This window comes from Sylvia atricapilla, chromosome 2 (assembly GCF_009819655.1).
Source record: "Sylvia atricapilla isolate bSylAtr1 chromosome 2, bSylAtr1.pri, whole genome shotgun sequence".
Classification (NCBI taxonomy): domain Eukaryota; kingdom Metazoa; phylum Chordata; class Aves; order Passeriformes; family Sylviidae; genus Sylvia; species Sylvia atricapilla.
In genome coordinates this window covers 113,256,728-113,275,190 of record NC_089141.1, presented here as the reverse complement: position 1 = coordinate 113,275,190, position 18,463 = coordinate 113,256,728, and the positions used below count along the sequence as shown (strand labels likewise).

The 18,463-nt window shown below is 38.7% G+C and overlaps 1 protein-coding gene across 1 annotated transcript in view; it reads right to left on the bottom strand.

Annotated features, from left to right (window-relative positions):
* HLCS (holocarboxylase synthetase) overlaps window positions 1–18,463 on the bottom strand; it is a 118,474-nt gene that overhangs the window by 88,212 nt on the left and 11,799 nt on the right. The window contains exon 5 of the mRNA XM_066314180.1: window positions 17,110–17,292. Within this exon, the coding sequence (XP_066170277.1) occupies window positions 17,110–17,292 (183 nt within the window). The remainder of the gene's footprint in view (window positions 1–17,109; window positions 17,293–18,463) is intronic.

Below are 18,463 nucleotides of genomic sequence, written 5' to 3'. Positions count from 1 at the left end.
AAGTACAACGACTTTGCCTCTAGGAAGAGTGGAGAACTCAGAGGAATGAAAAAAAAAAAAGGCAAAAATTTGAGAAAAGTTCATCTCCTGGTGATACCAGAGAAAGTGGAGAGGATGAAGAATGGGTATTAGATCTCTGATTATTATTATTATTATTATTATTATTTCAATGCTGATGCCATTAATATTTAATAACATTCCCAAACTACTGCACATTCATTCCCAAACTCCACATTACCCTTCCAGACTTCAGGAAGTGCAAGCTTGGAGATGGATTTTCTAACAACCGAAACAAAGGGAACAAACAGACCTTTTAAACACAAAAACCCTCTTTTACAGCGCAATCAGAATGTGGAAATACAGGAAGTACTCAAATTAATCCAGTTTTTAGGAAGGTTTTTTTTTTTTTAAACTCTTTTTAATATTAACCATTTACTATGAATTTCAGGCCATTATTTTCACCTATAGTGGTGTTTGAGTTCACAGGGTAAAACCCTTTTAAATCCCCATTTCTCCACTCCCTCCTTTCCCCACGGCCTGAAGAACTTCATAAAGATTTTATTGTCCTACAACTGAGGCACATTTTCATTTCATGTTCTCATGAACTGCAGTTACTTGGCTGGTACTCGCTGTGCATTCCCAGGATTCTGCACAGCCTGGAAATCTGTTTCAGTTTATTAATAATATTTTTATATTTCCTAAATCGAGACACGGTGCAAACCAGGAGATTTTGACTGCACAAAGCACAGAGGAACATTTAGAAAGATGGCAAGGGTTGAATTGCCAACCAACCTGATTTTTAGGGGTCTCCAGAGGTTATTTTAGGTTTGGGTGATTCTTGAGCTGAAGAGAGGCAAGAAAAGCTCATCATTTCTCAAAGATCATTCCAGAGGCTTCGTCAAGTGCCTTATTTTTGTCTCCACTCTCCGGCGTGGTTTTAAAAACAAGTATTGCATTACATAAACACAGTGCATCACCCCAGCCACGGAGAGGAGTGGATCCATTTGCCCAACTGATATGTGGAATACTTCAGCCAAAAAAGGGAAGGATTTTTAACAAAGTGCTGCAAGGTGCCTTTATCCTCTTTATTGCAGCCCCATCGCTTTGAATATGAAGCATCTTAGATTTCAACTATACGTCCAGCAACTGCTCATAAATCCCTGCCTAAATCTGAATCCAAAAATTAAATTTAGCTTTCAAAAGCACCCTGTGTAGGCAGAAAATTCATTTATCCAACGGGGAGCAGCCCATCCTGGGAACCAGGCAGCAGAGCTCAGGTCAGGATTCAATGATTGATAAAACCTAAGTCAGGATAGTTCGTTTTTTTGTAGATAAAATAATGAAAAATCAGAGTCAACAGGTTAAAAACAGCATAAAGAAAATAATTATGGCCTTCACACCGAGTTTGTGTGACCTGCATCTCTCCTGGCTTTAGCAGAGCGTTCCACTTGGGAATTGGGATGCCAGAAGAAGGAAGGGAATAGGTGCTGGAGTTTTGCTCAGTGCAAACCAGATTTGAGGGGAGGAACGAGGAGGAGGAGGAGGAGGCTGTAAGGTGCATCCCAGATTTTGCTCCCTTTCCTTCCTCAGCTGCAGCAGAACAGTCTGGAAACAATCTTCCCAGCAGCTGCTCTCATCAACAAACTGTTTATTGTAAGAAAGTGCCTGGGTCAAAGGCTAAACGTCATCCAGAACTGAAAGCGTAGCTGTAAAAAAAAAAACTCACACTAAAAAAAACCAAAAAAAAAATCCTGGGGCCGTGGAAAAAAAAGCCCATGACATTGGGAAGGGAACCATATTCCATCTGAAAGGCCACCAGTCTACTTAAATCAAAATTCCTTGATTTGGTGGAGCAGGGTTTTAGGACACTGCACAGAATTTACAGCTCAGTCTGCGTCCCGTGGTGAAAAACAGCAAAAATGGAGTTGTGTCAAAATATTCCAAAATGTTGTATTAGTGCTAAGTCAGCTCCACATCTACACACAACAATCAAGTAAGGACTCCTCTGATTTATCACAAATTCATCGTTGACGTCGTTACACCAAAACCCAAGTTTAAGCTCAGCATCAGTAAATGATAAAATTGCACTTTAAAGCAAAGGACACTAAAAATCACAGGGTCAAAAAAAAAAAAAAAATCTCTTTTACCAGTGTGCAAAATGGTGTAATTGTATATGGTATATGTTTGTATATGGTATATATTTGTATGTGGTATAATTGTAAATGGTGTATGTGCGTGTGTGTGTGTGTGTGTGTGTATATATATATATATATAAAGAATTTATTTATATAAAACATATATATATGTATATGTATACATATATAAACATACAAACAACATAAATATATATAAACATAAATATATATGTTTATATACAAATATATATAATATATATTAATATATATGTTTATATGTATAAAAATATATATATATATATATTTTTTTTAATGTATATAAAATATTTCTTTGAATGTCAGGAATTAAAGAGCAGCTCTGAGACAGAGGAACTGCTCCCACAGCAGCCCCATAATTGGGCCACGTTTGCTGCCCCAGGCCATAAATCTGCTTTTTGAGGGGAAAGGACCCAGAGGAACAAGGTCCACCTTTGACACAACATCACCACGTAACACTTCACCAAAAGGCTGATAAATCAGAGCTGGGCGAGGTGCTGATGGATCCTACCAGAGAAAAGGTGTGAGAAATTACGGCTGGGGGCGTTTAATTCTTCCTGACACCTACTTTGTAACAAAATTGTTGTTTTGTTCTGAAGGGAAAGTCGACAGTAAATTAAACCTAGGTGCAACTGGGCTAAAAATAAGCCCAGGCAGAAAGACATTTATTCCACTTTTACATTAAAATCTGAGCATTATGCATATTAAAGTGGGTTGATTTTTTTTTTTTTAATTATATAATCAAAGTCATGTTTGGAAGAATAAATTAAGATATAAATCTAACCCAAAATGCTGCACGCATATATATATTAAATTACTCTCAAAAGTATTCTGTATGGACTAGGAAAAAAAAAATACAGAAGAATTTTGTTCTCAGCTAATAGGGCAATAAATTAGATGCAATATATTCAGCAGCTAAAACTGGCTCTCTGAAACAGCTATCACATAATGCTATTTTTATTTGGTACCAAACCCTTTTTTTTTTTTTTTTTTTTTTTTTTTTTTTTAAATACTAACAACAAAATTGTTTGTCGAAAAATCTTGGAATTAGCAGCAGAACGATTAAAGTAAACAAAACCTAAGCAAATATTTTTGCTTCGCACTGATAATACCCGATTCTTGGCTGAAGGTTTTCCAAGCAGGTTTGTTCTGCCTTTCAGCAGCCTTACACACATCAAACGTGAATGAATTTAGTGTTCATGAATATGAAACAGCAGCACAGGAGCCCAAGATTCTCCTCTCAGCACTGCAAACACGCTTTAAAACTCCAACAAGCTTTCAGCTGGACCTCATTTTTACCTCTTCTGAGCAAAAATTAGAAAAAAATAAAACCAAAACCCTCCCCACTCTGTCACAGATGGAGGGGTTTTGGAGCTAAAGAAACGTCTGTAAAATGTGGAGGTGAAACCTCAACACGTTTTGATTACAACAAACGTAATCAAACGGGGATTAAACACGGAGATTTTATATTCCCTTCTAAAACACACTCAGCTCGACAAGAGTGGTTTGCAAACTACCAAAGGGACATCTTGGAAAAGAAGAATTTCTTGGGGATTTTACACGCTCCAGCAGCAAGAATACGCTCGGTTTGTTATCCTGCTCCAAAGACAAAACCCAAGTATTAAGCTGCCACGAACTAATTTTCATTTCAGATCTCTTTGCTTAATCAAAGATATTTTTAAAAAATTAATTTTTGACACGACAGCACGAGACTTTTTTTATAAAAGTAAAAAAAAAAAATTTAAAAAATTCAACCAGCTTTTTACTTAGCAGAGTATCAAAGAAACTTCATGCTTTAAAAATACATCATATTTTTGCAATATACGTATATTTTTGCATATAGAGCAATGTAAAACTTGGATAGCCAATAGAGAACCCTGAAAGAAGCCTCACTAATGCCCAGTTTGCCAGAAATTAACACATTTTTCTCACAAAACATGGTTAAAAGTACAGTATTTAAACACTGTTCACACAAGGCTCAGTTGTGAGAGTGGATGATACAAATTCCATTTACAGCTATCCCAGCTGCACGGGTTTTAACTTGTTGTAATTATTTTCCCCTTTTTCAGCCTTTTCAGATTTAACATTTTCTCCTGCAGGGACTGAACCTTGTTCAGAGCAAAAGGAGTAAAATGTTTCCCCCAGAGGAAACCCAGGAAAATAGAGATCCAATCCTATGCTACACTTTGGATTTCGGCATCCAAGAATCTGCTCCATAGGAGCTGAAAGTGTTTCAGGGAGAAACGGGGAAAGAAATGCCTCAAATTTACCTCTCCTTCTAAGCTGGACATAGAACTCATTTAACACTTACAAAATAAAGTCAAACTTTATGGAACAAAAAGGGTTTTGCCTCAAGTCCAACACACCGTGAGCTCCTACTCCATAAGGCCACGTTTGGATTTCCACATTTGGATTTCCACGTCTGGAATTCCACATTTGGATTTCCACATTTGGATTTTCCACGTCTGGAATTCCACATTTGGATTTCCACTTCTGGAATTCCACATTTGGATTTCCACTTCTGAAATTCCAGATTTAGATTTCCACATTTGGATTTCCACGTCTGGAATTTCACATTTGGATTTCCACATCTGGATTTCCACTTCTGGAATTCCACATTTGGATTTCCCCATTTGGATTTTCATGTCTGGAATTCCACATTTGGATTTCCACATTTGGATTTCCACTTCTGGAATTACAGATTTAGATTTCCACATTTGGATTTCCACTTCTGGAATTCCACATTTGGATTTCCACATTTGGATTTTCCACATTTGGATTTTCCACGTCTGGAATTCCACATTTGGATTTTCCACATTTGGATTTCCTCTTCTGAAATTCCAGATTTAGATTTCCACATTTGGATTTCCACTTCTGAAATTCCACATTTGGATTTCCATGTCTGGAATTCCACATTTGGATTTCCACATTTGGATTTCCACGTCTGGAATTTCACATTTGGATTTCCACTTTTGGATTTCCACGTCTGGAATTCCATATTTGGATTTTCACTTCTGGAATTCCACATTTGGATTTCCACCTCCAGAACGAAAGCTCAGCACTGAGATTCAGGATTTTGGGAAAAAAAAAAAGAACTCAAGAATCACCAAGGGCAGACCCCAGGGCTGAGGCAGACCCAGACACAGGGAGGAGCATTTCTGACAACGGCACCTTGTTCATTCTGCAGGATTTGGGATTCTCTGGGTTTTTCCCTGAGGATAACCACCTGTCTCTGCCCCTGCAGATATTTGTGCTCCACCACTGTGAACAGGAGTTAACCCAAAGTGCAACACTCCCCACGGAACACGGCTCCAAAGAACTCAAAGTGACCCAAACCAAAGCACCGTGCCTGCAAACATCCCTCACTCCTCATTTTCAGGACTCATCTGAATTGCACACCTGAAAAAAAATTATTTTTTCACACTAAAATTTTGTATTGATTAGGCAAGGATTCGGTTCACTTCATTCTATCCAGGTTCTCAATGTGAAAAGTGAATTTATTTCAGTCCTTGCTTTTGTAAGACTCTCCTGACATTGGCTATTTTTCTTTTGAGTGTCACAAAAGGATCCAAAATTTTTAATTCTACCACAAATCCACTCCAAAGATAAACTTTAATCTGATTAAATAGGAACCAACTATGTTGAAAATCATTATATTATAATAAATAGTCCCAAGCTGAAGGGGCGACTTCTAAAAATGAATTGTCCTGAAGGAAAAAGTTTCAGGGATTACTTCAATCAGTACTAAAATGCAAAAAAAGGAGTTTAAAATGCACTTCTAGAATAGCTGCACACAAACTAATGCACTCAAACCAGACAAAATCTCTATCAATAGGTGAATTTAGTGATTAATTTCTCCTTGGTTAAATAAGGACAGTTTGGATCTAAACATAATTGCAGGGGAAAGAGGAGACTGGGAGCAAAACAGTTATTATTTAAATTTTTGAGTTTAAAATTTAAAATACGCTTTCAGTTTGCCAAACCAGTGAAAAAAAAAACTATCAGGATTTGTGACAGTGGCTGTGAAAGTTAAATTCTACCAGCAATTTATCAAATTTGATAAATTATCAGATTTCAGCCCAGCAAATTATCAAATGCTACTAAGAGGAAGCAATGTCCTTGAAGAGATGGAGATTTTTTTTCCAATAAGGGCAGCAATAATTTATAATAAAGTTTAATGCTGCTCAAGAATTCCTAATCTGGGCTGCAAATTAAACAGAGTGGATTGTGTAGGATAGAAAAAAGCTTGGAAATATTTGGAGGTAAGTCCACTTCCACTTCCAAAAGTGCTGCAGAGATACCAAAAGCAAACCCTTCCCTTGTCTGGATATTCAGAAATATTGTTCCGAAACACCAAATCCAACAATTACCCTCCCACGTGTGTTTTAATATCAATATTACAACAAATTATTATCAATATCTGTTAATCACAGGATGTGTTATTCATATCACTGTGGCTGAAACACACAGAAGGAAAAACCTCCCAAAACTGCACAAAGTGAATTTATTTCCAGCTCCCAGCTACGTTCATTTAAAACAGCGACAGAAATATTCTAGAGGCAGAGGAACAGTTTTAAATGTTTCCAGGTATTCCTAACAAAACCCTTGGAAATTCAAATATTGATTTTAATTTGCAGCTCATACTGCTTATGGTAACTTTGGGGAAGTGCTCCTCTCTCCAAGAAAGCAAAAAAGAAAAAAATAAGAATAACCACTTGTTTTCGGCTACTGTATTTTTCTTTTCCACCAGCAAATTATTATACTGAGATACCAACACCTAAAACACAGTGGAAAAAAAATGGAAAATAACCAGATAAAAGTTCTCCCTGACAGGGAGTTGTGGTACTTTCACTAGTCCTAACAACAACAATTTCATCTTCGAAAGAAGAAATATCTTCCAGACCAGAAAAATACACGGGTAATTGCCCACTTCATGTAATAAATTCTAAAATCAAAACATGCCAGATGCAATTTTTTATTTAGACCTTGACAATCGTGCATCAAAACACAATTATTGTTCCTTATCTTGCAAAAGAATTTTAGAAATACCTCCTGGAATTAATTTGCTTCGATTCCGACTCCATGGAAATGTTGAGATATGCTCCCACAAAATAGTTCTTAAAACTCTTGAGGATCTTAAGATGTTTTTCAGTCCCTAAAACTTGACTTTATTCCATAAGCAGGGAACATCCAGGCACAGCTCTTAAAATGAGACATTTTCTCCAAATGAATGCTGCTCTTCCTCGAAATTGTTTTAATCATTAGACCAATGTAACTTTTGATACTTTTATTATGACCTGTTCATCAGTCGAATGGGACATTATAAAAGAAATTGTGATTAATTTCCTTGTTACAAGTGTAACATCAAAAAACAATCACAAAAAAAATAAAAAGGAGCCATAAGTGAATGGTTCATTAATCCACATTAATATCCATATATTATAATCTATAATCTCTTTTTTTCTCTCAGCAAAGGAAAACAGCTTTATTTTTATTTAGTTTCTCTCACTGAGGCTGTTAAAACATGGAATTCTCTAAGTAATTCTACATTCAAGGGAAAGAAGCTGCCTAAAACATTTACGTGTGGGTTGTTTGTCCAGCAAATATTTTGAGACTCAGCAATCTGTGAACCCACTCCAAAAGAACTCTGGTTCCTAAATGACCTCAACTAAAAATTGAAGTTCTCACCACGTGCAAAAATCATCATAAATTTATTACAATTAATACTCTCATAGTGAAGAAAATATTCTTTTTAAAATAATATAAAATCTCCTCGATAGTGATCCTGCTAAGGCTTGATTTTTGCTATTATTTTAAATATAATTATATTTATAAATTTATATCTTTATATTTATATCTATTTATTTGGGGTTTTTTTTTACAAATTAAGAAGTATATTTCGAAATGTTTTCTGAAGCAGCTCTTAAAACATTTCTCAGACAAATTCAGCAGCACGATTTGGTACAGACTTGAGAAACAACACAGACTAGAGCAGGAAAAGTGATTCCCAATAAAACAAGCTGTAAAAATCCAACTCTGTCCCAACATTTTAGTGAAACCATCAGTCCAAAGTAGCACAATTTTTATAGCTCAAATTATGAGATATGTACATAACAACCAGCAGCTGCAGAAAATGCAGTAATAAAGTTATTTTCTCCATGTTCAAGTCTTGCTCCTTACCTCTGCTCTTCAGCTGTTGCCCCATTCCCCTCTCTCCTCCTCCCACACAGCCTCTGCTTTTTCATCTGCTATCAAACCAGACCCACCAGCTCTTCCTCCTGCATTTTTTCTCTCCCCACCAAAAAAAAAAAAAAAAAAAAAAAAAAAAAAAAAAAAAAAAAAAAAAAAAAAAAAAAAAAAAAAAAAAAAAAAGTTCTTATCCTCATCAGTCAAGGAGCATGCTCTGATTTACACACTCCAAGGAGAACTCTCATCCCAACTTTTCTCAGGGCTGGAATTCTTCTCTGGTCTCCTCTGGGTCTCTGGCACTTGACTCACTTTTATTATCTTGTCTAGTTAGTAAGAAATAGGTAAAGAAGGGAGATAATTCCTGAAAATTGAGGTGGTCAACGCGACTAATAGAATAAAATTATAAACGAATTTAAATAATTACAGATTTTTAAACATATTAACGCACATACACGAGACTGTAGCTAGAATTATGGAATTACACAGGTGCAGGGCCAAACTTTATCCCTGCTGTGGATCCTCTAGGAAATGCTGGCCAAGCTGAAACTGAAACAGCTGAAATTAAATCACTTCATCCTGAGAAGAACAGATCTGGATGATCTAACTGTAAAATACAGGTTGCCCTGATGGACCTTGACACAGGACACTTTCCCTGGTAGAAGAAAAACACATGGACCATGAAAACAGAACAGCACAAGGTGTATTCTGATTTATTTTTTTTTTCCTTCTGAGAAAACCTTGCCTCGATATTCCTGTAAATCCTTTGTCCCTCATGTCACCAGTCCAAGTGCCAAGTGAGTGGTTTATTAAAGTGGTTTATTAAAGTGGAACACGTTTTTTGCTTGTTGGGAACACCCACTGCAAACCCCTCCAAAAAAAAGAGCTTTCACAGGACACTTGCAGCAGAAACCACAGCAAACTTTCTGATTTCAGTGAACAGCTGCTCTTTAATTAGCTTTTCACTCTAAGAACTGCATCATGTCAACCAGACAGGCACATGCCAAATTCCACTCCCCCTGCACCTGGAATTTCCTGATTTCCTCAACATGTCAGAAACCATGGCTGGAAATGAACTGTCAAAGGAGGAATGCAACAGAACCTCCAAGGCAGTCCCTTCTCCATCAACTGCTGACACAAGTCACACCTGAGAATGGGGTTTTTTTGGAGTCTTTGCCCAGTGACAAACTCTGAGAACACCACTTTTAAATCAGCAACTCAAACTAAACACCCATCTTAATTCTCCAGAATAAATCCAGCTTGATAAACTTCAATAACAAACTTTGTGTTGTAGACTTTTTTTTTCTGGTAACATTTCTGCATAACTGAATTGTCAAAGGAATAAGATGCATTTCCAGAAGACCTGAGTGTTGCAAATGCAGTGTTTCAAAAGCAGCTGAAGCTTGCAGATTTTTTAATTTTTTGAAGAGTGATATGAGAAGACGCTTCTATTTCCTCTCAGTCATACTCATTTATTTATCTCCACATTTATTCAACTCATCCCTTTAATTAAAACATATGTCAATTAAATATATATTCTGGCCATAATTGGCTTAGAAGTGAAGCTACAAAAGGAGCCCTGATGAAACTGTCAGAGAACCACTACAACAATTTCCCATTGTGGGAAGGAGGCGTCATTTCTGAGCAATGGCAACTCGAGAGGATCCCCGGGCTCCAGCTGATGCCAAGCCTGCTCTCATTTTCCCAGTCTCACTTCCATAAATTAGCTGCAGGCTCCATGGACAGTCAGGGAATCTTGAGGGGTGGTTTTTTTTCTGTTTGGAAATCCTCCACTTTTGTCAGATCTTTCCCAGTGAGGTCAGAGTGGTGTTTGTCACAAGTCAGGGATTGCTGCTCTCCAAAATCCCCCATCTGCTCCAGGGCAGCCCTGACTCCAAAGGCTTTGTCAGGAGTGCTGAAACAAAACCCACAGCCAGCCACTTGAACTGCAGCCCTCACACCAAGGCAGAACGGGACACCTGGACTGGGATCAATCTGCCACCCAGGATTTGACTTTTTCAGTTCAGATCCCCATCACAAACTCCAGGATGAAGCTGAGGCTGAGAGAAGCCAGCCTCACCACTCTGCTGAATAACCTGTACCCAAGGAATGCTCAGGCCTGCTGCTGCTCTCTGTCATCTCCAGAGTGAGAAATCAGCAGCAGAACGCGATCACAAATGTTTTAAATATAGATGACATGAGCCATTCTGGGGGCATAATGAAATTTTCCATTCTCTCCAGTTCAGAAGGAACACGCCTGCTGAAGAAAGCGGTGGCGAAGGATCATGCACACTGACTGGAAGCCAGCCTTGAAACATGAGAGAATCCAATTCCATGAGTGGCACTTTGGTCAGATGCCAGCACATCACAATTTCACATCAGAGTGAGCTCCACACAAAGATTAAATGCTACTCACTACAAAAGGCATTAACTTTTAGTTCTCACAGCAGCATAAAAACCCTTTTTATGGAGATTGCTACGAACAACATATTTTCTTTCGCTCCTCAAAGCTTCCTGCAATTTCCAAATGCTCCTCAAAAGTGTTTATTGAATCAATAAACAGCCCAAAAGTTGTTTACAAACCATAATGCAAAGTAAGAATGCTGCTCATTATTATGTGCCCACAAATGTGCCTCTTGCTTGTTTAACAGGAACAGAATGTTGCCATCCTGCAGAATCAAAATAAAATTTGAAGTAGAGAAGTGTAAAATAAAGGCAACGTTTGCCAGATTTCCCTTTCCCTCTCCTGTAAATACTCGGGAAATATTCCCTGAAGATAAACAGCAAAAAAAGAAAAATGTATCTTTAACCACCACCTGGAATTACTTGGCTCCACCTTTGGAATTCCCTTCACCTGCCATCAAGATTTCCTAATGGGCAATGTTTTACTGTATTCTGATTGCTGTGGGATTTCAAAGGCTGGCTTAAAACTGAGGGAATATTATACAGGGCAGTTGCTGCAAACACGCAAAGATATTTTAATGCAAATCTATATACAACACACTATGCATAAAATGCCTTGCATCCCTCCCTCGTTTTTCCCCTTGAAATCCAGCTCAGAAGTGTCCCCTGCTGGCAAACACCTTCCCCTCACTAGAGATGTTGGAAAAAGCCTCAAGTCCATCCAGCTTTGGGAGCACCAAAGATTCCTGGTGATTTTAGTAAAATGACAACACTGAGGTGGCTCAGCTGGGCAGGGACACTGGTCAGTACTGCTGAAAGCACTGGAAATGGCTGCAGCATCCCAGCTTTTCCTCAAAAAACAGCTCCAGGAAAAAGGCTGAAAACAGTTTTAAGAGTGAACAAATGAGGAGATAACCCAGCCTTCTAATAATTAGAGAATTCCAGAATGGATTGGGTTGGGACAGACCTTAAAGATCATCCATTCCCACCCCTGCCATGGGCAGGGACACCTCCCACTGTCCCAGGCTGCTCCAAGCCCCAGTGTCCAGCCTGGCCTTGGGCACTGCCAGGGATCCAGGGGCAGCCACAGCAAATCTGGGAATTCTATTCCAGCCCCTCCTCACCCTGCCAGGGAACAATTCCTGCCCAAAATCTCATCCAGCCATGCCCTTCTTCACCTTAAAGCCGTATTTACAGGAGGCAGCAGGGGCTGAGCCTGGAGACAAGGAGGCTCAGGGGGGAGCTGGTGGCTCTGCACAAGTCCCTGCCAGGAGGGGCAGGGAAAGGAGGAGAGGAAATGGCTCCAATGGCACCAGGGGAGGCTCAGGGAGGAGATTGGGCAAGGAAATTTCCCTGGCAGAGTGGTCAGGCCTTGGGATGAGCTGCCCAGGGAGGTTTGGAGTCACTGTCTGTGGAGTGTTCAGGAGGAGTCTGGAGGTGGCCCTTGGGGACAGGCCTTGGGCTGATGCTGGTGGCACTGGGGTGGCCCTGGGGGATCCTGAGGGGCTCTTCCCACCTTGGGCATTCCATGGAATCCAAGCCCAAGGCACCTGCACATCCACCAAATGTTCAGGGGGCCACAACTCCCAATTCATCTGCTCCCAGCCTCAGCCCCTTGAGGGCTGTGAGGAGTCTCCAGGATGGTCCCTCCCATCCCAAGGGCAGGTTCCTCCAGAGCCAAAGGGCTGAGATGAAGTTCAGGTGAGCTTTAGAGGGACAGTCTGGAGGTGGCCCTTGGGGACAGGAACTGGGCTGATGCTGGTGGCACTGGGGTGGCCCTGGGGGATCCTGAAGGTTCCTTCCCACCTTCATAATTCTGGGATTTTGTGACCCTCATTCTTTGCCTTGGCACAGAAGAACCCGTGAAAAGCATCCTACCCTGGACTATTGCAAAATCTCCTCCACAAACTCAGCTTCTTTTAAGCTTTTAGCTCCACCTAATAAACTGGAACCCAAAAGTTTACGAATTTAACTCAAAAAACCAACAGTTCTATGAGGAAACTACACTAATAAAAATAGTGCAGAGTAATAGAAGACTGAGGAGAAAGATGAAAGATGTGCTAAAATATACAGAATTTATTCCGCCATGTGATTTTGTGATGAGTGTTACAAATGTTCACTGAGCTACAAGAGGAAATATCACTGAGATACAAGAACCAGACCAAAGCAGCTCTGAGCTGTTGAATTTGGACACAATTCCTACATCATTTCATTATTCTGAGTGCTAATGAAACAAAAAGAGGGGAAAAAAGGGAATTACAGACTGTCAAAGAGCATTTTGAGAACAATTCCCTTCAGAACCACACTCCAAGAGCAGCAAACAGCAGGAATTATTATCAGAATCCAGACATTGACACTTCCCATGAATGCCAACACTGAAAATTTTGCTTTATCATTTGTGTGGCCCTTCTGACATTGCAAGTTTTTTGCTGTAAAGAAACAAAAGTGAATTTGAGGAGGGGAGAGGGAAAAACACAAAACCAGCAAATGCAAACCCACCTCCCTGCACACACAGGCAACTCAAAGCCTTGCACCTCAACAAATTCTTCTGAATTTATTGTGGAAAAGAGCCCTAAATCCATGGAGTTAAAAGTATAAATAATTTTAATTGATAGCACAGCTATCAGCCCTTAGGTGAAGTTTCACAGATAGATTAAATCCATTCCCAAAACCAGTAAAGTGCTTCAGCAAGTAATTAGTATAGATGCATTCACATTTCTTCATCTGTTCTTTTTCCTTGAAGCTACTTTGCTTGAAAGATAATTTCATTTCTAAGCAAAAAACAAACAGGGAAAAGCTTTCAAGTACAAAGGTTTTTGCTCATTTCAAATACATATAATATAGAAAAAAAAAGAAAAAATATTAGACACAAATGATTTATCAGCGATTTATTCAAGTCTCTCACAGTCTGTTGTTCATTTAATATTTTTCTCACCTCTTATGTTACTTCTGAGCCAGAGAAAAGAGCAAATTTATTTTCTGGAATAAATAATTCCAAAGAGCTCTTGGTTTTTTTGTTCTACTGTCTGTAAGACAGGGATGATGCTCATGTTTTGAGGATAAAAGAAAACAAACAAATCTCCCTTTTTGTGGATTATATACTTTTGTAAAATTGGACAGCAACAAAACCTCTGGAGTTTCAGTGTAACTCCCCCTGATTTTAGCACTGGAAATTTAAAAAATAAAAAAAAAAATCCCTGAAGTTGAATCTCAAATCCTACAACACCCATGAATATGCATGGAAACATTTCAGACACAATTGTCTCAAAATGTACCCTGAAATCAGGGTTCATTACAGTGTTAGCTGAGAGTTCAAATTTCCCATGTCCAAAGGGAAGATTTATTCAGGATAAAGTAACTCCACATTTTCTTGGCTGACATAATGGACCTGGAATTTAAAAGCAGACGATGCCACCCCCAGAATCAAGGAGTGGAAATCTGCTTTGAGTGAGCTGGTTCTGCTCCAGCTACTGAGTTACTCAAACACACACAACAACAAAAAAACCCCCCAAAAAAAACCCCAAAACCAAAAATAAACCCCCCCAAAAAAGAAGGAAAAAAAAAAAAAAAAAAAAAAGGTTGAGCCTGAGGAGTTTTTACTCAAGTTTTAAGATGAGCAAATGTGTGGGTGTAACAATTCCTAATGGGAATAATCAGCACTGGGATAAACCTCATCCTTCAAGGAGTAAATCCCTCGGTTTGAAACCTCCGCTGCGACTCCCGGCAATAAAACACAATCCTGGCACTGATGTCTGAAAAATTATCCTGGGGAGATGGCTGAAAGAGCAAATATTGGAGAGTTTAAGGGCAAAGCTGCAGAAAAAATCAGATCTCTATGCTTGGAGCTGCCACTGAACATGTGGGTGCCAGACGACAGATCAGAGGTTGGGACACTGAGTCCCCACAGGGACACAGAAATTCCCTCTCACTTTGCTCAACTGCTCTGCAGCCCAGCAAGAAAAGAAGAAAAGATAAAAGTGCTGGGGTTTAGCACCAATACTGCCCTCTAAAATTCCATTTAGCATCAAGCTGTGTAGATTTAATGAAGCTTTTAACCAGTATTTCAATTGTTCTTCTTTCCAGCGCTGCCTCTGTTGTTGTTAGCAAGCTGAATTCTCCCTGCAAAGACCTGAAATTCCTAAAGATGGACATGGCTATTCACTATTCAGACAGCAGAACTTTCATTTCAACTTAAAATATAATAATTCCAGTTCTGCTTGTGTTTTGTTGGGTTCTTTTAATCCATGCAGCAAGACCGTGGTTTTAAGGTCCTGGAACTGGAAATTAAAAGTCGAAAATGTGAATCCTGAGGAGGAAAAAAAAAAAAATCCCACTCTACCCCTCAGTAGCAGCTTCAAATTCCAGTGTAAAAGACCAAGCAAGACTCACAGAGTGGAGAGGAACATCTGAAATTCTTAAATATCACATGCAGATCAATCAGCAGCAAAGGTTTGATGGGATTATTTGACAGCATCTCAACAACAATGCAGAAAAACACAGACTGACCAGGAATTCAGGCAAAGGAAAAGTCAGGAGAAGCTGTTTGTTCACAATAAAAAAAAAAGTTTAGAATTTTATTTGATGCCCAAAATAAAGAAACCAAGTCTGGTGAAAGTTCTGAGGTAATAAAAGATGCAAGAGGCACCAAGGAAATCCCACAGAACAGGGCACAGCTCTGCTGTAAATTGAAGAACTCCCCCAGCCAGCACTTAAAATTGAAAGAATTTTAAAATTACCCCCCAAAAATACCCCCTCAGCTTTATTTTTCTCTTAATGGAGTGGAAAATGCAGAGCAAACCCAATTATTATTTCTTCCTCATAAGCAAAAGGAGCTTGGGGTTCCTAAAATTAATCAGAAAAAATCTGAGCAGTTGAGGAGAACCAGCAGATTTTAAACACGATGGAAACTCCAGTTTGGGGATGAGGAATCATTCCTGAGCTGCCAAGTCTTAGGAACAATCAAAGTATTACTCATTATTTTTGGATCTGATAACAGCACCTTGAGCTTGCTTGATCCTTAATAAACTCATTCTGGAATTTTTATTACAGGGAAATCAAAGAAAATCATCCCAAAATCTCTTGCTGGCATGAAAGTTAAGGATTTCCTCAGATAATTGAGATTTTTGGTATCTCCTGGCTCTCTGGGAAAGCAAAGAGAACCTATTGAGAGAGCAGGAGGGATGGAGAAAAATAAATAATTTGTGAGAAAGCTGAACTCTAACACATTCATTATTTATTTTAATGTGCTCTCTCTTCATTAGGCACTGTATTCATTACACACAATTTCCTTTAACACAGAATTCTGGAATTAAATCATGGCTCAAGGGAAGGACGTTAAAACAGTGACTACACACAGCAAAAGCACCATTAAAATATGTCAATAAAACAATTAAAAGTCACATGAAACCACAGTAAAAATAATGAAGTTAGGAACACAAGAATTCATTAATAGAATTTAGGAGTAAAATTTTAAAAACTAATTGTGCTATAAACTTTAACTAAAGAATATACAGTTAAAATATCTTTACTTATGGTCTGCAACCCTGGACTGTGCCACTAGATGGCAAGTTTGGATAGAAATTGGCTGAATTTTGACTTATGACATGTTTGAAAAGTCCAAAGGCACTGGACAAAAACAATCTTGAAATAAAACCAGTGGAAGAGGAGAACAAAAATAAGAAGAGTTCAATAAACAAGTTTTGTGGCTGGAGCACGTTTAATGTAAGTCAAAGAGGTTAAATGGGGTTTAGTTTTGTTTCCACACAAATAGAGAATCAATCCACACACGATTTTGAAGAAAAATCATGTTTTAAAGAAAAAACAAGCCAAAAATCAAGTTGCTTTATCTATTCCTCACTATTCTTCAGAGCAGGGTCTCATGGAGAGCTGCCACCTGAATTACAAATATTCCCAGGAATATTTCAAATATCCCTTTATCCTCAGGAATTCAGGTTTTCCCTGTGCAATCCTTGACCCTTCCCAACTCCAGTTGCTCCTCACAATTCCCATTTTGTTGCCAGCCCGTGCAGCATTTTTTATCTTGATTTAAAAGAACGATAAATCCTGGTTTTTAAAGCAGTTATTTTCTGTAGCAACCAATTAAGGAACAGCATTTAAAAATTCTTAACAGAAATACAACAAATACAGAACTACAGTAAAATTAACCCTGCACGAATCCCCCAGTGGTGAAAATTCAGGATTCCTTCTAGCAAGGAACAAAACCAGTGATGGATAAAAAATTAACACTTTTTGCTTACCTGCAATATATCTGTTGAAAACTCCCTAAAAAGAACTATACCAGGGTTTAGGGGAACACTGAATTTCCCTGGCAGGGTAAATCTCAGCTTACCTCATCTGGAGAGAGCAGATAAATGGGTGTTAAGACAGGAATTTCACTGGATTCACAGCTCAGCCCCAGGCACGTCAGGATCTCCTTGAGAACTTCGTATCTCTTGGTATTGCTCATCTTGAGCAAATTAAAATCCTCTTCAGTTTGCACATCCATGGAACTGCTGTCCAGCTCCAAATGGGCCTGGCAAAATACACCAAAAATATAAAATCAGTTTCCAGTTCAGGGATCACAGCTCCTCAATACAACACAACTTCCTCTAAAAAAACCCACCTAAAATTTCCCCTTCTTAATAATCATTTTTCTGGACGAGTTCATCAAATTTGTATTTACCAACTTGAAATTTAACCTTCTGCTTTTCAGCCCTGCCAGAACCAACAGCAAGCTTGGTCATATTGTGCCTTGTACATCAGCAGAATTCCATTACAATCAGAATGACATTAAAATTGAAATTAAACTAAAATTAAAACTCCATTAAAATTAAAATTCCGTTAGAATGATATTAAAATTGAAAGAGCCTTTTAGAAGTTGTACAAGACATGGAGAACACGAATTTAGTGGATATCAGTGCAGCTAAAGAAACCCTTCATGTAAAAAAGTTACTTTCTCACCTGGTAGAAAATCACTCCTCATGGTGGAAGCAGATGCTTAAAATTTGAAATTAAGAGGGAAAAAAAATTAAGAGGGAAAAAAAATCCTTCATAAAGCTCCTTTTTTGGTTTGTTCTTTCCTGCTTTTCCTTTTGTGTTCACCTTGTGCTCTCTGCACATTCCTTTACTGCTGTTAAAGAGAGCCCTTAATTTTGGTCATTCCAGCCATTTTGCCAAATTTAAGGATGCCCTTTGTGTTTTATTTATTTTCCTAGAAATTCAGGGAAATGAAGGAGTGTGGCTGCCCCTGGCAGTGCCCAAGGCCAGGTTGGACACTGGGGTTGGAGCAGCCTGGGACAGTGGGAGGTGTCCCTGCACATGGAAGGGGTGGAATGAGATAATTTTGAGATCCTTTCCAACCCAAATCACTGTAAAAAAATACATTAAAGAGGAGGCAGGACACACCCACCCACCAGAGGAGCACAGAAAAGAGGGAAACCAATCTGCCAGGATGTTTCATGGCTGGTGTCACAGCCTGGCCCCTGGAAACAATAAAGGCCTTTTCAAATCCAGACTGGAAGTCATTTAGAATTATAAAACATTACACTAATCCTTTTTAATCTGATTTTTGAAGCTGTGTTCTGATGTCCCTTTTTTCTTTTTTTTTTTTATGGGGGAAACCTCTGAAGTATTGAGTTTTACTACCACAGGAGGATCAGTTTAAAGGGTGCAGCAAATCAGAATTTGCAAGGGCAGAATTCAAA